Source organism: Borostomias antarcticus (genome assembly GCF_949987555.1).
Source record: "Borostomias antarcticus genome assembly, chromosome: 16".
Classification (NCBI taxonomy): Eukaryota; Metazoa; Chordata; class Actinopteri; order Stomiiformes; family Stomiidae; genus Borostomias; species Borostomias antarcticus.
In genome coordinates this window covers 9,217,255-9,238,542 of record NC_140249.1, presented here as the reverse complement: position 1 = coordinate 9,238,542, position 21,288 = coordinate 9,217,255, and the positions used below count along the sequence as shown (strand labels likewise).

At 46.2% G+C, this 21,288-nt stretch overlaps 2 protein-coding genes across 3 annotated transcripts in view; one reads left to right on the top strand and one right to left on the bottom strand.

Annotated features, from left to right (window-relative positions):
• The window catches only part of LOC311319301 (CAP-Gly domain-containing linker protein 4), a 53,585-nt gene extending 49,860 nt beyond the window's left edge, over positions 1-3,725 (top strand). For both annotated transcript variants that reach the window (XM_084450817.1, XM_084450818.1), the window contains 3 exons: positions 942-1,006; positions 1,731-1,806; positions 3,180-3,725. In XM_084450817.1, the coding sequence (XP_084306943.1) occupies positions 942-1,006; positions 1,731-1,806; positions 3,180-3,540 (502 nt within the window). In that variant the 3' untranslated portion in view covers positions 3,541-3,725. The remainder of the gene's footprint in view (positions 1-941; positions 1,007-1,730; positions 1,807-3,179) is intronic.
• Positions 3,726-8,748: 5,023 nt separating this feature from the next.
• Positions 8,749-21,288, bottom strand: part of alk (ALK receptor tyrosine kinase) — a gene marked incomplete at both ends in the record, with an annotated part of 479,282 nt that continues 466,742 nt past the window's right edge. Inside the window, 5 exons of the mRNA XM_084451093.1 lie at positions 8,749-9,840; positions 11,941-12,031; positions 15,965-16,099; positions 16,730-16,831; positions 19,159-19,251. Coding sequence (XP_084307219.1) covers positions 8,749-9,840; positions 11,941-12,031; positions 15,965-16,099; positions 16,730-16,831; positions 19,159-19,251 — 1,513 coding nt within the window. The remainder of the gene's footprint in view (positions 9,841-11,940; positions 12,032-15,964; positions 16,100-16,729; positions 16,832-19,158; positions 19,252-21,288) is intronic.

Genomic DNA, 21,288 nt, shown 5'->3' with positions numbered 1-21,288 from the left:
CTTGTGTGCTTCCTCCTGCTGGCTCCCTCAGCCTCTCCCTCCAGACTACTACCTCACTTGATGCTGATCATGTTTTTCTTCCGTTCCTACCTCCACGGTCCACACTGGCCACTATTTCTCCCTCTCTCTTTCTTTCCCTCTCTATCTTTTGCTCTGTGATAAGGGCAGCCTGCTTGAAGGGATGGCACTTGTTTTCTCCTTCCATCACTCTGATTTAAAAAATAAATAAAGGAATAAAAAAGTACCTTGGGGGCAAGCAGCAGGCTGAGCCCCGCGCTGCCTCCCTGATGGAGATCTCTCTCTCTCTCTCCGTCCACCCACATGGAGCAGAGGGAGGCGCTCTGCCCTTTTCTCTTCATTAGGAAAACAAACAGCCAGAGATGTTGGATTTAATTCTCTCTCCCCTCCCTCCCTCGTCTGCCTTCCTCCCTGCCAAACCACATAAGACTGTTCTTTGCTCATTTCTCAAGCTTGCGTGTTTTCAAATGGTTTTCAAAGCTCAAACCATTATCACCGCTACACAGCAGCTTAGGCAAAGGGCCGCCAGGTTGGTGGATCTCATTGCAGTGCAACTCCCCCCACCCCCCCAACCTTCTTCTATTTACTGGGTCGGGTTCAATTCCATTTCAGTTCACTTAACTCAAGAAATTACGGAAATATATTGATAATCAGTGACTTAACTGGCGAAAATGTGCCTTGTGAAATGAGAGACTGCTCCTTTCATATTTCAGGTTTCTGATTTCAATTGGTTCCCTGTGAACACACTGGAGGTGAAATACGATTGAACCCAACCTTAGACTCTATGGTAATAGATTCTAATTTTAACCAGGTCTCCTGGGCCGGCCTTAGAAACAGTTTAATTCATGCAGCGAGGGATTGCAGTGAGCCGTGTATTATAGACTAACAGAGGTATAATGCTGATGAGTGTTTTGTTGTTGCAGGATCCATGGCTCTGTAGACTGCCTCTCAGAGCTCTCCTCTTCGCGCCTTAACCGGCCTTTCGCTGGTGAGTCCTTCACATCCACATCCTTCCTTATCCAGCACGCTACGGTCTGAATAGGTCATATCTTATTATCTCTGGCTGTTTCCTACGCTACCCACGGCTGTGTTTGGCTGTAGGTAAACATGACGACATTTAACATTGAGTGCATGTATGTACTCCCTTGTATGTTTGCTTCTTGTGTGTCTGCATGTGTGTACTGTGTGTGTACTGTGTGTGTGTGTGTGTGTGTGTGCACTGTACTGTTTGTGTGTGTATACTGTGCTGTATGTATGTGTGTGCTGTACTGCATGTGTGCGTGTACTGTGCTGTATGCGTGTGTGTTCTGTACTGTATGTGTGTGTGTGTGTACTGTACTGTGTGTGTGTGTGTGTGTGTGTGTGTGTGTGCACTGTACTGTATGTGTGTGTGTGTGTGTGTACTATGCTGTATGTGTGTGTGTACTGTGCTGTGTGTGTGTGTGTGTATACTGTGCTGTATGTGTGTGTGTGCGCTGTACTGTATGTGTGTGTGTACTGTGCTGTATGTTTGTGTGTTCTGTACTGTATGTGTGTGTGTGTACTGTGCTGTGTGTGTGTGTGTGTGTGTGTGTACTGTGCTTCATGTGTGTGTTCTGTACTGTATGTGTGTGTGCTGTATGTGTGTGTGTGTGTGTTCGGTACTGTGTGTGTGTTCTTTACTCTGTGTGTGTGTGTGTGTGTGTGTGTGTGTGTGTGTGTGTTTGTCTCAGGGATCCGGCGCAGTCTCAGCACATCGTCAGCTATCGCCATGCAGAAGGAGCCCAACAGAAGGAGCCCAATCAACAGGTGCCCCATCCTACCCTCTCATTGTGATTCTGGGCCCCTCCTTACCCCCCCAGCCCAACACTCCTGGGCCCCTCCTCACCCCCCCAGCCCAACGCTCCTGGGCCCCTCCTCACACCCCCAGCCCAACGCTCCTGGGCCCCTCCTCACACCCCCAGCCCAACGCTCCTGGGCCCCTCCTCACACCCCCAGCCCAACGCTCCTGGGCCCCTCCTCACACCCCCAGCCCAACGCTCCTGGGCCCCTCCTCACACCCCCAGCCCAACGCTCCTGGGCCCCTCCTCACACCCCCAGCCCAACGCTCCTGGGCCCCTCCTCACACCCCCAGCCCAACGCTCCTGGGCCCCTCCTCACACCCCCAGCCCAACGCTCCTGGGCCCCTCCTCACACCCCCAGCCCAACGCTCCTGGGTCCCTCCTCACACCCCCAGCCCAACGCTCCTGGGCCCCTCCTCACACCCCCAGCCCAACGCTCCTCAGCCCCGTCCTAATCCCCATGCTGGAGCTCAAATCAATACTGAGAAGAACCAGACGTATTAGTCAGCAAAATAATCATCTTGGAGCGTAGCCAATGCATGATAGTGGTTATAATGAGCATGAAAGGACTCCAAGATCAATCCCTCACCTAACCCTAACCCCCCTTCTCTTCTCCTCCTGCACCTCCTCCTGTCGCTCTCTTTCATTTCTCCTCCCAATCTGTCTCCTCTCACTATGTCTCCTTCTCTCACTATGTCTCCTCTCACTATGTCTCCTTCACTCACTACGTCTCCTTCACTCGCTCTGTCTCCTTCACTCACTACGTCTCCTTCACTCGATCTGTCTCCTTCACTCGCTCTGTCTCCTTCACTCACTCTGTCTCCTTCACTCACTACGTCTCCTTCACTCGCTCTGTCTCCTTCACTCGCTCTGTCTCCTTCACTCGCTCTGTCTCCTTCACTCACTCTGTCTCCTTCACTCACTACGTCTCCTTCACTCGCTCTGTCTCCTTCACTCGCTCTGTCTCCTTCACTCGCTCTGTCTCCTTCACTCACTACGTCTCCTTCTCTCACTGTGTCTCCTTCACTCACTATGTCTCCTTCACTCACTCTGTCTCCTTCACTCACTACGTCTCCTTCTCTCACTGTGTCTCCTTCACTCACTATGTCTCCTTCACTCGCTCTGTCTCCTTCACTCACTATGTCTCCTTCACTCAGTGTCTCCTCTCACTATGTCTCCTTCTCTCACTATGTCTCCTCTCACTATGTCTCTTTCTCTCACTATGTCTCCTTCACTCACTATGTCTCCTTCTCTCACTACGTCTCCTTCTCTCACTGTCTCCTTCTCTCACTATGTGTCCTTCACTCACTACTGTACATGTCCCTGTACTACCTCCACTAGGACGCGCTCCACCCCCCACCGTCGCCGTGGGAGCAGCCTGAGCAGTGGCGGTGGCGTCGGGGGTCCGGGCAGCGGCGGCTCGTCCGCGGGGCCGGACGGCGGCGTCCGCCTGCACCTGGGCATGCAGGTCCTGCTGAGCAGCGCCAACGAGATGGCGCTGGTCCGCTACCTGGGCACGGCCGACTTCGCCCCGGGCCTGTGGCTGGGCCTGGAGCTGCGCGGCGCCAGGGGGAAGAACGACGGCTCGGTGGGCGGGCGGCGCTACTTCAGCTGCCGGCCGGGGCACGGCGTCCTGGTGCGGCCCGGCCGCGTCACATACCGCGGCATCAGCGGAGCGCGCCTGGTGGACGAGAACAGCTGAGGCGCCAGGACCACAGGCCGGCGGGGACAGCTGGACCACAGGCAAGCGGGGACAGGTGGACCACGGGCAGGCAGGGACAGCTGTACCACGGGCAGGCGGGGACAGCTGGACCACAGGCAAGCGGGGACAGCTGGACCACGGGCAGGCGAGGACAGGTGGACCACGGGCAGGCGGGGACAGGTTGACTCGAGTGGTCTGCAGTCTGCTAGGAGGAGAGGGGGGAGGTGAGGTGGGGGGGCGGGTGATAGCAAGAGGAAGGCTGTTCTGGATTTTTCTTTTTGTTTCAATTTCTGTCATCACTCTGTTTCTCTCATCCTCGAAATGTCCCCTATAGTGAATCTATTGAATTAGTATCAAGATGACCGTTCTGGTTCAGTAGCGTTGGTATTCCCAGCCTACACACATCAACATGTTTTGGATTTTTTTCTCCTCATCGATTATTTCTTAGTTTCCGCTTTCGTTGTTGAATGCATTAGTGACAGAGAGCTCATGGGCACTTGAATTCAGTATTTAGACTGCTTAATTTGTAATGATATAGACCACAGGTGTATGACCAACAAGAAGCACTTTGATGGTTCATTGATGAGATCTCAGTTTAGCGATGGGTGGAAAAATAATTTTATGAATGTTTTTGTGAGACACTAAATTGCACTAGAAGACTGTTGTCAGAGACGCACGGTAGTGATGAGTGTGTAGAGATGGAGCAGATGCTAACGAGGTTTTGATACATATCGTTTTTCAGTTCCCTAAAATAATAGTCTCATATTTCAGTCATGTAAAGTGAAGCTAACTTTGCTAGGAATCCAGCCAAACCCTTACCTGCTAGACAATGACTACCGAGTTACTGTACACTATTAAGATACAGTACATGCAACCGACATGAGCACTTTGGTGAGAAGGATTTAAGTGGATTTGCTATTAGGATACAGGGTTCTTCGGTTTAATGGACGATCAGTGAGTAACAGAAGCACGTTGGTACCTGGACAAGAATAAATGCTTTGGCTGATAAGATTTCTAAATGACTGTTGGTATATCAACTGACAAAAAGGTCATGGCACCATGTTGCAATATTAGCATTGTCCCTTCATGTCAGTTTGTCAAAACGATTTACAGGAATGTATATTGATTGAGGCCTGACTGTTGCACTGTGACATCCAAGTTGTAATGTAACATGACAAAGAATCAATTAATCCAAACAATTAGCATTTTGTTTCATTGTCTTTCCTGTAACACACAGCAGTGAATAAATGGTTTGGCTGACACACAGCAGTGTGTTACAAGCTTTATAAAAGTGTGTTTACTTCCAGTAAACTATTGTACTACAGGCTAGTGGAGCTCCACCACAGGTAAACTGTTAACTCACTTTGTATGCACCAACATCTACAGTATCAATGATTGGCCCAGAGGTTTTGAGATGAGACCGAGGGTATGAAAGGTAAAGTCCTTGTGAACTGATCTTCTTCAACATAGTACAGCATATTTTTTCTAACAGTTGCTTCTTTGATGGGTATTTCCAAGACCATCCTGTAATGTTACCATGAGAGGTCTTGATGTACAGTTCAAGGCAATACGTTCAATATCTCATCACTGGTATACAATGTGATTGCACGGGAAAGCTGGTCGGTACAAGTGTCAATCGGTGCTGTGTGTTTGTGTGAGTGAAACAATTTCTGAACTCCTACATTAATTTATGTGTACAATTGAAATTATGTGTATAGTGAGGGTTTCAGTGTGAAATACTTGCACGGAGTGTAAAATGGGTATTTGTAAAAAACATAAAGATTCTATTCTAATTTCACCACTGATTTTTCTGTGCTTTGTCTGTGCCTTAACCTTGTGTATACTGTACTTGTGTGCTCAAGCTAAGGGATACGTGATAATACTCAACATCCCTCCACTATTGGAAGAATAAATGTATTAGGCCTGATTCATACTACGCTGACGTGGCTGTGAACGTGGCTCTACTCAAATATTTGGGTTCTGTAGTGGAAAAAAGTCAAATGATTTGCCAAGGTTCGCTCAAAGAGGTTAAGTCTGATCTACAGAGAAAGAAAACATACGAGCGCAAGGACTTCAGGATAACGCACGAGTGGTTCATCCGACAGAAGTGAAACAGCCTGGTGTTGAGCGGTCTTATATTCAAGCAATACATGGATGTGATGCTTCCAGAGATTTGATTGGCTAACCCATCTGTACACGTCATAATAAATGGCGGACATCATCAACAGTGCTCAAGAGTTCAGACGTGATATTAGAAAGCGCAATACATTTTGAATAGGTTTCAGGTAGGGACAATAGAACAATGGAAGGTCACTCTAGGCCAGACAAAGTCTGTGGTGTGTCGACCTCCTGGAGAGGTCATCCTGTTATAAATGAGGTTAGCACAGCCAGGGGTTTTGCATGTGAAAGGTTGAGGGAGGTAGAGTGAAACTGTAAAACAAAGGACAAGGCTAAGGATAACCATTTCTATGACAATTCACTCTGAGCGCGCATTGGTCTCTGCCTTGCGTCAGCGCCCCTATCGGTTTGTTTGAAGTAGCACTTGCGCTCGCGTAAAGTTACAATTTTGTGGTATAACACGTTTCTACACAAGGACGCGTCAACGTCACCTTTCCTTGTGTAGCTTGCACTAGCGTAGCTTGCGTACAATATGAATGGGCCCTTAGGGGACAAAAAAAGACAGCTCTTTGAAACTGTTTGCCAATGAACGTAGCAATGCTGAAAAAAGCTTTGTTTTTATAACTACACACACACACACACACACACAACTGAGTCTCAAAATGTGTTCTGTACTGTACTTTCTTCTCAAGTTTTCTTTCGGCGCATTGGTAGCCTAGCCTACAGCACACTACAATGCACATTCCTGACAAAGAAGTCATGTCACGCCAAGAGCAGTCCAATGACATGATACAGTAGTCATTATATAGTAATTTATTTATTTTGGCGAATGTCATTTGAAGGGCAAATTACAGCTTTTACCAGAGTCATAGTACAATACATTATAATTACAACATTTTACAGGCGCAGTTCAATTCCTTTTTTTTTTTACAAGGAGCAATGACAATGTGCAGCAAATAAAACACAGAATAATGCAAGCACACAGACGCAGGCGATGTCACTCCTGACCCCACCGTTAAAGCCTGCTTACAGCTATCTGACATGTCAAATCTTCATAACCTGCTATGAACTGCCTATGATGGTGCATTACTGCTTCATGTTAGAGGATTGGAGTGAACTAAATAAAGTGTAGCCTAGGTGTTACTGACGTTAGTGTTTTTCTACCTTTTTCCATCGTGCATCGTCAACTTTCCCCAAAAAATCTCAAAACCATGTTGATGCCAAGCACAAGTGTGGCCATGGTTACGGTGCTAGATTAAAAGCATCTGAAAATAGTCATGGCTTTCAATCCCACAAGCAATTTGTATTCAGACTTTTCACTCAAGAACACTATATTTAACAGTCTCAAATAGAAAAGATAAAATATGCAAATTTATGAACATTTAAAATTGCAGTTTGGGGGTGAAGACCTATCCAGCAAAGTGCACTATTGTTACTGGACCATGGGGGGTTATGAAAGGTTGTTTAGCTTTTTTCTTTAGTTTTTTTTTCTTTTTTTACAAGTAATGAATTAAAACAGGTATTCCAAAAGAGGCCCCCGGCAGAAATGCAAACGGTAATTCAACTGAATCTTCAACTGTGGTCATTTCAGGCAGGCAGTGAATCACAGTATTATGCTGTATTACACATTTTCCACAAGAACAGGAGGTGAACTTGAATATATGGCAGAGAGGTTTGCAGTAATCTCTATTGTGCCTCAAAGAACAATCACTCTTCCTGTTTCTTACTTCCCTCAAACACGTGTATAACGTTACCACCTAAAACTGCCCAGTTTAAAATGCAAAGAAACAACCCGCATGCTTCCGCCATCCTCTCACTGACACATCTCTCAAACTGTACACCATGTTGAACTCAAGGGGGTTTAGTTCAAACGTGCTTTGTACAATGCATTTTCACAACGGTTGACAATGGATGTTAATGTATGTACCTGTCAGTACACATCTCAGAAGTAATGTCCACTGGTTGTATTGTGTCTTGTCCTGAATGCATGTGACAACCACGGGGAAGAGTGTGCAACAGTATGTTGTGACAAATACTTTGTTAACTCAAGTGTAAACCAAGCCATAGTTTTCAACAATCCTGAATATCAGCCAGTGTGATGTTGCAGTTCATTGGTTACAGAGAGAGTATCCTTACGATTATGTCAAAATCCTGCAGTTTAAAAGTCAAAAGCACAAACAAATTTATGCAAACTGAATTGTGGGTTGGTTTTAGAAGCACATCCGTTAATAATTTACATAGCCTCTTCCAAATGATAAATAAACAAATGAATAAATAAACAAGCAGGCAAGCAAACATCAATCACTTTTTTTCCTCTTCCTTCTTTAGATTTTTTTTTCCCGAATCCAATGTCTGATTCTTAGATTTTTCTTGAAAAATAGTTTCTGATAGTGAGTCTTTCACCAAGCCACGAATCCCAAAGGAAATGGAATAAGAACATAAGCATTTTGTGAAGAAAAATAGATCAACAGGGATAACTGACAGTCAGAAAGACATTAGCCAAGGCTGGCTAAAGTGTGTGAATTGTCTGAAAACTGACAATGTGTTATGCAAAACTGTAATCTGGTTATCGACATTTCTTCTGAAACTCCAGATGAAAGACTGACATCTACAGCGAAGCAATAGATCCAACGAACACACTGCAAATAAATGCACTCTTTCAAGTTCTGCTACCAGAATGTTCACAGTCGTACTGCAATGGACTATTTCAGCCAACTCCCTCACTCATGTCTCTCATTCTTTCAGGCTCTCTGCTACTCTACATTTATCATCCAGTGTAGAAAAAATACATCTGTCCTAACCGCCTATGGGCCATTTAACTTCTCTTCCCAGCAGTCTTTGCTGCTCTTCAATGGGCTGTGCCCTAGCATCCATTGGAACTTCCACTGTTATTTCTGTGCAGGTTTTACAGATTTGAATTCCATCCACTTGGCCTGACAAATGGTTCACTTCCAAACAGATGGATGAAACTGTGCAGTTGAGATTGTGGTGGGGTTTAGAGCAGAGTTCCGTCTGACACAGTGTTTTATGCGTTTTTCTACTGTGCTTTTCCACACAGTCTTGCGGGGGGGGGACGGGGGGGCGGCGTGGTTAAAGCACGGTTGCGTTATGTCCCTCCATCCTTGGAAGCCTGGGGTCCTGCACGGTTCCCTTGGTAACCAACAGTGGACGGCTGTCCTCGGACGCTCCAGACCGACCTGACGAGACAGAGCTGGGCAGCACTCCCCTCTGGGCGGGCCCTAAGGAGGGGTTGGGGGTGGCGGCCGGCGGAGGTGGGGTGGGGCTGCCATGGGAGGGCTCCAGAGGCAGCCCTTGCTCCTGGTAACCGTAGCCGATGTTCCCGCATGGGAACCGGCGGAGTCTGAAGAGGGGGACCGGCGGGAGGGCGGCCGAATCCAGGAGCAGCGGGGAGGGGGCGTTGCTGGAGGCGGCCAACGGGGGCGGGGGTGGGGGTAGGAGGGGTCTGCAGAGCCCCTGCTGGTGCTGCTGCTGCTGGTGGAGCAGCTGCTGCTGAAGCTGCTGCTGCTGCTGCTGGAACTGATGCTGGAGCTGTTTGTGCTGGTGCTGGAGCCCCAGTGCCCCGGCTGCCTCCGCCACCGTCCTCCCCACGTGCTCCTGCCCCTCCCCGGGAACCCTCGCCCCACCGGCCCCCCCTGGGACTCCTCCACTCCCCACCCCGCCCTGCCTCTGCTGCTGCTTACGCTGCTGTTGCTGGAGGAACCAGGAGCCGTAGGTGGGATTCCATAGGTTGGTGGGTTTCCCGTTGTGTCCCTCCTTGTCTGCCGGGTGGCCTTGGGGGGTGAAGGCCAGGTTGACGTGGCCCCCCTCCGGGCTAGGGCTAGTGATGGGGGCCACAGAGGTGGCCGTGGAGGCTGAGGTGACTGTGATGGTGGTAGTGGTGGTGGATGTTTGGGGGTGGGGGTGAGGGTAGGACTTGGGTTGGGCAATGGCCAGGGGCTGGGGTTCTGGAGACTGGCCAGGCTGAAGGAGCGGTTCCCTGGGTCTCCGGGTGTCCTCAGTGGGGTAGGAGGGGGGTGGCGGAGGTCCCTCCTTGTCGGGCATCTGGGCGGACACCAGCAGGGAGGGGGCGGTGGGGTCCTCGGGACGCATGGGCACGCGGTCCTCTTCCTCGGGGACAGGGCCGTACTCGACAGGCAGCGGGACGGTCACCACATCGGGGTCCTGAGGATGGTGGGGAAAGAGAAGAAAGTGTACTTATTAATCAACATTTCAAAATGTATTCCAGTCAATATTCAGCCACAGATCTGAACTTCAGGGTTTGTGGTTGTTGCCAATGCAGCCCTCCCCCTCCACTCAATACCCATTTCTGCCCCAGTTGGCACCTACTGTGCCAAAATGTTATGAATATGCAGTATAAATATGCTGCAAAAACAATATCAGTCATTATCAACTAATTACCTCCACCCAGTGACAGCGAAGGGCGACAGGTAATGTTTTTGGTGGCGTTTGTTTGTTTGTTTTTCTATTAACAGGATTACGCAAAAACAACTTAGAACCCATTCAATTTTGGAGCAAATCCGAATCGCGAGGTGGGTCCACTAGCTGCCCAAACACGGCCAGCCATTCCATTCACCGCCATTCATTTTTTGGACCAGGATTATGCAGGATTATGCAAAATCTACCAGACCGATTTTCATGAAACTCAGTGCAGGGGCGTACAATGGGCCAACTTAGAGCCTGCTAAATTTTGGAGCCCATCCAAATCTCAAAGCGGGTCCACAAGCTCTTTCTTGGTTTGTTTGTTAGCAGGATTATACAAAAACTACCAAACCAATTTTTATGACACTCGGTGGAGGGGTGTAGTATGGGCCAATTTACAACCCATGAAATTATTGGATTGGATCCGCATCACGGTGCAGGTCCACGAGCTGCCCAAACACGACTGGCACGCACACAGACCCACCAAATGCATTCATGGGCGGAGGTCTGTGCTCTCTGAGCACCATTTATAGTTTGTTATTTTATTGTTAATACAGTACGTATGTCTCTTACTGTGCATTCAGGCACGCTACACTTTGAACTATCTTTGGTCTCTTTGACTGTGTTAAACTGGTTCGGAATATACATCAAAGTGAGAAAGTTCTACGTCAGGCTTGGAGATCATGTGTCTGAGAGACATGACACCTGCTTTGGGGTTTCACAAGGGATCTGCCTTGGTCCATTACTATTCTCACTATACATGCTGCCACTAGAGGATATCATTAGAGAGCACAATGCATGTTTCCATAGCAGCTATGAACTCCATTATTACCTGTCTTCTAGCAATACATAAATAGATGAGCAATAACTTCTTAAAGCTAAATGAGGGCAAAACTGAAATCCTACTGATCGGCCCTAAAACAAAAAGAGAAATGCTGTTTAAAAATCTGTGTAAACTGACATCCTGGATTAAACCTGAGGTTACAAGTCTTAGTGTTATCCTAGATTCAGATCTAAGTTTCAAGTCCCATATTAACAAGGTGACCAAAACCTCATTTTTTTCACCTTAGAAACATAGCTAAAGTACAGCCATTTATAAATCAAACAGATGCAGAAAAAATTATTCATTTTTTTATTTCAAGCCGGTCAGTTCTGTGATCAGTTATGTGGTCAGTTCTATGGTCAGTTGTGTTGTCAGTTCTACGCTCAGTTATGTGGTCAGTTCTGTGGTCAGTTATGTGGTCAGTTCTTTGACCAGTTCTACGGTCAGTTCTGTGGTCAGTTCTATGGCCAGTTTTGTGGCCAGTTCTACGGTCAGTTATGTGGTCAGTTCTACGGTCAGTTATGTGGTCAGTTCTACGGTCAGTTCTGTGTTCAATTCTGTGGCCAGTTCTACGCTCAGTTATGTGGTCAGTTCTGTGGTCAGTTATGTGGTCAGTTCTATGACCATTTCTATGGTCAGTTCTGTGGTCAGTTCTATGGCCAGTTCTGTGGTCAGTTCTACGGTCAGTTCTGTGGTCAGTTCTGTGGCCAGTTCTACGCTCAGTTCTGTGGTCAGTTCTGTGTTCAGTTCTGTGGCCAGTTCTACGGTCAGTTCTGTGGTCAGTTCTACGGTCAGTTCTGTGTTCAGTTCTGTGGTCAGTTCTGTGGTCAGTTATGCAGTCAGTTCTGTGGTCAGTTCTACGGTCAGTTCTGTGGTCAGTTCTGTGGTCAGTTATGCAGTCAGTTCTGTCGTCAGTTCTGTGGTTAGTTCTACGGTCAGTTCTGTGGTCAGTTCTGTGGTCAGTTATGCAGTCAGTTTTGTGGTCAGTTCTACAGAGTGGTACAGTATGCAGGTCTTACCTGTAAGCAGTAGTCAATCCTCTCCAAGATGGTGGAGAAGTTGGGCCTGTCTTCTGGTTGATGCTGCCAACTCTGGGTCATTATCCGATACCTGGAATACACACACACACACACACACACACACACACACACACACACAATTACACACACACACAACCACAGACACACACACAACCACACACACACACACACACACACACACAGCCACACACACAACCACACACACACAACCGCACACACACAACCAAACACACACACAACCACACACACACAACCACACACACACGGTTCTCTGTCAAAATCGTGCCTTTACATTACATTACATTACATTACAGTCATTTAGCAGACGCTTTTATCCAAAGCAACTAACAATAATTGCATTTAACGTAGGAAGAGCCAATGTACTACTACTTGCCAGAACTCACAAGTGCATCTTCTTTCTAAAACAAACAAGTGCCGTGGTGAATGCAGGCCTGTCGCAGCGCCTGTCTGTTCACGCACCACGCTTTTGACATCAATGACATGAATGATTTTATAGAAAACTGAAATGAGACTTATTTGACACCAAATTGATACGTCTCGTCTTTGACCCGAATAACACAGTGATGAGACCATGTCTAGAATACGGGAGTGCACAGCTGCATAGAGAAACAGAGAGACACCATTGACAGGCATCAGGAAAGGGCTGTTAAAATAATGACCAGAATGATACAGTAAGGTTCAGGTTCTCTCATCCTCATCTGCAGACACACAGAGGTCAGGAATGTGAGGCTGATCCCAGACCTGCCCCAGTGACCAGTCTGACCATCACTCCACCACATCCTCCCTCCCAGACCTGCCCCAGTGACCAGCCTGACCATCACTCCACAACATCCTCCCTCCCAGACCTGCCCCAGTGACCAGCCTGACCATCACTCCACAACATCCTCCCTCCCAGACCTGCTCCCAGACCTGCCCCAGTGACCAGTCTGACCATCACTCCACCACATCCTCCCTCCCAGACCTGCTCCCAGACCTGCCCCAGTGACCAGCCTGACCATCACTCCACCACATCCTCCCTCCCAGACCTGCTCCCAGACCTGCCCCAGTGACCAGCCTGACCATCACTCCACCACATCCTCCCTCCAAGACCTGCTCCCAGACCTGCCCCAGTGACCAGCCTGACCATCACTCCACCACATCCTCCCTCCCAGACCTGCCCCAGTGACCAGTCTGACCATCACTCCACCACATCCTCCCTCCCAGACCTGCTCCCAGACCTGCCCCAGTGACCAGCCTGACCATCACTCCACCACATCCTCCCTCCCAGACCTGCTCCCAGACCTGCCCCAGTGACCAGTCTGACCATCACTCCACCACATCCTCCCTCCAAGACCTGCCCCAGTGACCATCACTCCACAACATCCTCCCTCCCAGACCTGCCCCAGTGACCAGTCTGACCATCACTCCACCACATCCTCCCTCACAGTGAGGGAGAAGGGACTGTCCGGCTTCTTCAAAAACATTCAGTTCACTGTTCAAAACAAGAACAAAAGACTGAGAAACTCCCCCTTAATCATCTGTCATTTTGAGAATTTATACTGTATTGATGACAGGATTAGGTTTTAATCATGCACAATCAGGTATAGATAATAATAGCCTATGCAAATTTGTTGTATTTTATTCCAAAGTATATATTCTGCATAATTCAGTCATTGTTTTGCAAGTCAGAATGATTAAACTCTAACTCTAACATGTAAACACACGCATGCACACACAAACGTACTCTCACACACTTAATCCACTCTAAACTCTCATACACTTAATCAAAACATGGTCTAGTTCTTTTAATGTTAGATTTATACAAGTCAGTCTGATTTAAATGCAACAAGACACGCCAATTTGAATAATTGCCCTGGTGAGCAAGCCAGGGTGAAGAATACCCCAGAGATGAGTCACTGAGATATTACTGTATCAAATCAAGCTTTTCTTAATAGGCTGGCACATTTCAGTTGTGTGGTTGTTGCTTTTAGTGGAGGAACCAAACCCTCAAAATTTAGAGATACCCCTCCCCCGGGTAGAACAAAACGGGACATTGTTTTTTCATATCTTATTTCCTATCTTTAATATGTCCCCTTTATGAAATGGATTGTCCCAAGTTTTACTTTTACTGCAAAAGTCATGAAATTCATCCATGAAGTGACTTACCCCATAGGCCAAAAAAGTGCAAAAAACGGCTAACCTGAAAGAGGGAATTCCAAGATAATCCTTTGTCATTTTCTACCAGATGGTTGTTTTTACATCATACTTGCAGAGATGGTCTACAGGTAGTGTCCCTACATCCAAAAGCAACCAGGATGCCAATATTTGGTTCTATTTTGAATCAGCAGCCTTCTATATAAGGCCTTATTATAGGCGGAAAGAGCAAAAAGTTATTTTGTATGAGGAATATTTTTACTTTTACTTATTACTTTTAAAGCAATACATCGCAATATTTGGACCTTTACAAACATGTCTGGGGCTAATTCTTCAATTACATTTACTAAAAGTAAGCTGAATCGTCCAAACAGTCTACTCAGAAAGATAATACATTGACATTTATTACCTTTTAAAACTCGCACCCCCGGACGCAGCATTCAGTCGAAGTGCGCATGCGCAACGTTGTTCTTAAACAACACAGTAGTAGCTAACTATTCCAGCGTCTATGAATATCATGCGTTTTTTAGCTCAATGATATCATGGCGGAGGTGAGAAAACCGAAGCGAAACCTCACGGAGGAAGCCAGAAAAAGAAAAAGACAATCTGATAACGTTACGACAGTACGACTCGCAGAACCTGTGGGGGCGCAGTTCCGAGAAAATGCTATGTATTGCTTTAATGCTGGTTCTACTCTTCTATCAGGGATAGAACAAAACCTGACTTTATTTTTTCATAACTTTGACTTATCCCCTTCATAAAATGAATGATCAGACTTTTTACTTGTTTTGAAAAAGCCATGAAATTCTTCAATAAAGTGATTCGCCACATTTGCAAAAAAGAGCCAAATACTCCAGGCCTGCCCTGAAAAAGGAGTTCCAAGGTAATCCTGCATCATTTCCCATCTACTGGTTGGATTTACTTGATATTTCCACAGATTGTCTACAGGTAGAACCCTAACACCCCAAACCAACCAAAGTGTCACAATATTATAGTATTGGGAATCAGCAGGCTTTTATAGACCACTAGGCCCTGTTACAGACAGATACCTCAAAGTTTTTTTTTTCTGAGTTCCTTCTCTGGTGTAATTCATTAGGTCGTCCTCAGACGAGCTTGGCAGCGAAGTCTCCAATCATATTAAAGATATGAAAAAACAATGTGGCGTTTTGTTCTACCCCGGGGAGGGGTATCTCAAAAACTAAGGCTCTTTTTGAGGGTTGGTTCCTCCACTATTTAAATGTTAATAATACCACAACCATGTCATGAAGCTATGGCCACACGGGGCTGTATTTGTTTGACAAAAAGTGATTCACTAAAGAAAAGCAGGAGTGAGGTTTGGGGAAGCGACTGAGGAGCAGTCTGGTGTGTGGGGGATTCAACTAAATAAATGGGAGGACAAAAGTTTGTTTTTCTCTCATGAAAGAAAAGAGCATGAAATATCAGAGGGGCAAGAAAGTGGGTCGAATTTAGAGAGGGTGTGTGTGTGTCTGTTCAGGCTACTGTTTGTGTGTCTGCACATCTGTTTGTACATTATGCATGTTTGCAGCCACGCAAATTGCTCTTTGTCACCAGCTATGTGCTCTGTGTAACTGCAGAACATTTAGGTGTACGATGTTTCCATGTACTTGGTGCTTAAGGGTGTGTTTTCATGTTTGAGAGGATTGATAGTAGCACCACATGTGACTATACTGATGTTAGCTTACAAATGAGCAATCTGTCACATAGCATAGACACTCCTGCTAGGGGAGAAGACATTATATATAAAATGCTTAACATAGATTTTTTTTTTAAAGAGACGGTAACAAAATCTGCACACTAGGCTGGAAAATGCACTGCATGGTTTACTCACACAGGCCCTGGGCAGTTTTTCGGAGGGTCCATCCTACCCCCGTTGGTGACAAACTCTAACACTTCCTGGTTGCTGCGGCTCGGGTACGGCATATAGCCAAGAGAGAAGATCTCCCACAGCAGTACCCCAAATGACCTGACAGAGAGAGAGAGAGAGAGAGAGAGAGAGAGAGAGAGAGAGAGAGAGAGAGGGAGGGAGGGGGGGGGGAGAGAGGGAGAGAGAGAGAGGGGGGGGAGAGAGAGAGAGAGGGAAAGAGATAGAGAGAGGGAGAGAGAGAGGGGGAGTGAGAGAGAGAGAGGGAGTGAGAGAGGGGGAGAGAGAGAGGGAGAGAGAGAGAGGGATAGAGAGAGGGGAGAGAGGGAGGGAGAGAGAGAGGGGGAGAGAGAGAGGGAGAGAGAGAGGGGGAGAGAGAGAGAGAGAGAGAGAGGGATAGAGATGGGGAGAGAGAGAGGGGAGAGAGAGAGGGATAGAGAGAGAAAGGGGGAGAGAGAGATAGAGGTGGAGGAAAGTGGAAGAAGGGGTGGATTTAAGGATTTAAGAAGATAAGGGGAGGAGGAGAGAGATCATAAATCATCAGACCGATAAAGGAACAGTAGAAGAAGCAGGGAGTGAGGGAGAGAGAAATAGAGGAGCAGGCAGAGGGGGAGAGGAGGAGGTTTTACGAAGGTGAGAAGAATAAGGTAATATAGGAAGGACAGGATGGGGGCAGGGGTAGAGGAGAGAGAGAGAGAGAGAACAGAGTAGGCTGCGCTGTGGGGCACTCACCACGTGTCTGTTTTAGATGTGAAGATGCCCTCCATAAAAGCTTCGGGTGGCATCCACTTCACCGGCAGCATGGCACGCCCACCCTTTCTGTAGTAGCTGGCTCTACAAGCGCACACACACACACACACACACACACACACACACACACACACACACACACACACACACACACACACACCGTTATGAATCTGTTATGCCGGTCCATAAACACCTGCCTCTTTTGGAGGTCAATTCTTACAGCCTTTCCTTGCTTCAGTGGTTCATGGTTTTTTCATTCATTTGTTCACAATCTTCTCTCATACTTGCCCTCAGTCTTGTGGGTAAATACGGCCTTGATTGCTCCACCCACATTGCATTATACATGTGCCACACTCAACACTGGTGCAGGTTGAAGCTTCGCTGAAAGCATGTCAACGAGGTGGAGGGAGAGATGGATGGAAATTAGAGGAGGGTCAATAAAGGGCAAAGAGAATAAGATGGGAGGATCAGGTAGCGGAGCCAGAGGAGACTTGGTGATGAAGCACGGTGCAAGAAACAGAACAATCGCAGGCGAAGGTTCACAGCAGCATTGCCATGGAAACAGCTAAACTCTGGGCTCGCTGCGGCTTGATTCAGCACAGCCTCGAATGCAGCTCGTCAGGACACCGTACAGCCATGATATTCACAACATGCTAATATACCTAGGAGTCCTAACACACTGTAGGAGTAGGAGTAGGAATATCCAAATATAAGTAGGAGTCCTAACACAATGTAGGAGTAGGAATATCCAAATATACGTAGGAGTCCTAACACACTGCTTACCGATATGTTCCCATTCCTGAGTTCTGATATGCTTCAGATATGACTAATATCCGATTTGGATATTCCCGGATACAGACCGTTTCCGCCCAGGGTACATGAACAGAGGATTATTTGTGTGCTAGTGTGCATGTCAATGAGTGTGAGTGTGTGTATGTATGCCTGCTTGCTTTCCAGCATGTCTGTTGTGTCTGGTGCATGCGCCAGCGTGTGTGTGTGTGTGTTTGTGTATGGCCTAGCCCACAGTACACACTCTTGTATTAGCCTTTGTCCTCGATTTACCCCAGAAATCCACGTCAGCAATAAAGTCAACTTTCCCAATGTGCCTCCCAGAGGACTTGCTTACCCACTTCGTTTAGCCTTACGCTGAATGACTCATAGATGACTCAGTCGGAAGTTGTGTGACTTATTTCCAGCACTCTAATTCCTACAGTAAATCATGAGAAGTTTCCTTATTGGGCTTTGTGCTTGTGGACTTGGGCCTGTTGGTTAGGGAGTTTCTAGCACTTATCCCTGCCACAGCATTCCACCATCATGGTATTTCACGGGGGAAATCCCGCGAGATTTCAGCCCGGCGTTATTTCATTTCAGTGATGCACCACCACCAGGTGGCGTCTTTAAGCAGATTTAGCAGGCTTGGCTCACAGTGTATTTCTCCTATAAACTACAAATGAAGACAAGTCTGATCATTGGATCATTACATTTCACACATTCTATGAAGCCAGCATGATATTAGATGAGTATCTTCTTCTCACATCACATCTTTGTTCTCCTTCTGGATGTAATGTAATTATGCCGAACGTATCTACCAATTCAACACTGGGTAACACACTGTTCAATAGCTCAGTTGGTTTGGAGAAAGTCTCCGATATGAGGTTATAGTCCAAGGCTACCTCAAAGAACTTGCAATTTTCCATTTTTGTGTTTTGTTCAATGTCATTAAATGTAATGTAAATGCATTATTTTCCAAACAGTTGTCTTGTGGTACTATTTCTGGGACCTATTACGAATACTGAGATATTTGGCAAGCGGACACATTCTGGTATGACACAGCCACAAAGGAAAAATGAATGGATCCTGTTTAACAATCAATATATTTTTTTTAACTAATCAATATATTTATTTAGCCACCTCTACCTCCCATAATTATCTGGCTGTCTAATGTGTCTCTGTAATGTGTGCTGTTGTAGTCGTGTTCAATAATAACCTTTGATTGACTGGTGATTAAAAAAAACACATAATTGACACAAGGAATTAACAGTCACACTGCGGATTACGAGAAAGCTGAATGACAGATACAGTATCTGTTCAGAATTATAGGAATCGGGGGATCATAGGCCTACAGAATAGATTGCCTATACTTCCTCGCAAATTCACCTTAGGGGCCGTGTCCACATAGCGCCTTTTTCTGAGTGCTTGCGCCTTTTTTTCAATATTGTTTCCAATGAGGAGAGAGCGTTGGCGGCCGCCTAGAGAAAAGCACAGCACCCAGTGTCTTTTTCCAAGCACATTCACAATGGAAACCTGTTGTTTTGAGGCTATTGCTGCCAACATGGGTCCCATTAATGAACCACACACAGCACACAACCATGACTCTGTACAGCTCACACTTATCTGGTCTGCGACTGTACCTGTAAATATCTCTGGCCATCCCGAAGTCCCCGATCTTAGCCACTCTCCCTGATCCTTTGCAGGTCAACAGACAGTTTCGAGCAGCAATGTCCCTGGAAAAAAAACAACAACAACAAGATGTTGATTCAGTGGTGGTTGGTGCCTGAACAGAGTTTCACTCCAAGAAAGAGCATAGCCAATCTCGCCTGGGCCCCAATAAAACTCACCTCAGTTAAGTTAGCAGTGTCCTGACCTAAAAAACACTTCCCATACATATAACTGTCCTATTCTGAACACTGGATGCAGCTTAAAGAAATGTGAGTTGAATATGTAATCTCACCGTTGGGAAAATAGCTTTAGTAGGGTAGCAGAACACTGCATTGCAGATTTACTTGATTCACTTATGGCCTCAGTTTATGAGTCATACTTGGCAAAACATTGCAAAAGGGGAGATATTGACACAATATATATTGCCTATTATGGGGACACAAAAGAATCACATTATTATTAATTCATTTTTACCCACAAAATAATATGTGCTTAATCTGTTCCATATTCCATGTTAACTAAATAAAAGCCCAGCTCTTTGTTTCAACAGGAATGCTACAAAGTCTCAACAAAGGATAATGCCAGTGAAAAGAGAGGGTACAGAACTGCTGATGGCAATTACACACTCTGAAAGTGTAACACTAACACTAACCCTAACCAACACACTTAAACACAACTGAACATGTGATGAACCCTAACCCTACCAGCGACTATGGGGTCCCTGGGGACCCCAATAACAAACTACTGGAAGCAACAACCATCATAGCAACATTTTAACTTTTTCTTCTCAAAACATGATCACAGTAGTTATGTAATTAATGTCATCTGAGAAAAACAAAATTGTATTTTACCAAATGTACGGTTCATTTGCATATTGTGTAAAATGAAAATACACTTTTCTTTATATCTATAGAAAATGCCGTGGCCTCTGAAACCAACAAACCACTCATTACACACAGATGCCTGTGCCCCTAGCCCCCCTGGGGTGTGTAATACTTACACAGAATGATATATATAACTCATCAGGTATTGATGACAAAGTCATGCAAAATCGGTAATGATAGAATAAAACTGTGACACAAAGAATACCTCTGGGGCCAGTGAGAGGAGTGAGGGTTAAGGATGAACAGTTTACGGTGATAAGCTCAGCCAAACAGAATGAAAACTATCTCTTAAAAAACAACAACAGAGAAATCAACAATTCTTGCAGTTTATTAATCACTGAGTGCTGTGAATACCTTTGTCATGTGTGATTAGACAAATGGCAAAACCAGTGGGTTAGGAAATATGACTGAATAGCAAATAGATGTTTTTGGCTCTTGGCAGGATTGAGACTTACTGTTAAGTGCAGCAGCCTCTCTCCCTTTATGAGAGCACCTCTAGACAGGTAGGAGGGCCACAGGCAGTTTCAGGAAGTTTAGTAGAAAGCCTAGGATTTATGTCTATTTTGGTTCATTATTGAAATCCCACAAGGTCTAATTACCTCCGCCCTGGAGAAAACGCAGGCGAGAGGTAATGTTTTCAGTAGCGTGTGTTTATTGGTTTATTGGTTTGTTAGCAGGATTACACAAAAAAACTACAAGGTCGATTTTCATGACGCTCGGTGGAGGGGTGTAGCACGGGCCAGCTTAGAAGCCATTCAATTGTGCAGGGCGCCACAGAATGCATTCACCTCCATTCACTTTCTGGACTTGGGCTCAGGAACTAAACATTTGCCCCATTCATTGTCAAAGGCGGGGTCTTGAAATGGCCATATCTCAACGTGGGAAGGTCACAGAGACAAAGGGTTTGGTCTGGCATAAAGCTCTGGACCTATCAAATGCAGCAATACCAAACGTATACTGCTCGTATGCATGTGTGTGCGCACAGAGCCACAAAATGCATTCATGTTTGGAAGTCTGTGCTCTCCGAGTACCATTTCTAGTTGTATATGTTATCAGTGGGGTCAGGAGTTCACCGGCTGATGCCTGCTGTATACAGGTGATAAACATATGATAATGAACAGTAGTTGAAGTGCTGATGACATTGGGGGCGGAGTCTGTCCGTGGTGCGTAGAGAGAACTTGAGAACGCTCTGGGCACAGAGCACATGGACAGAAGAAC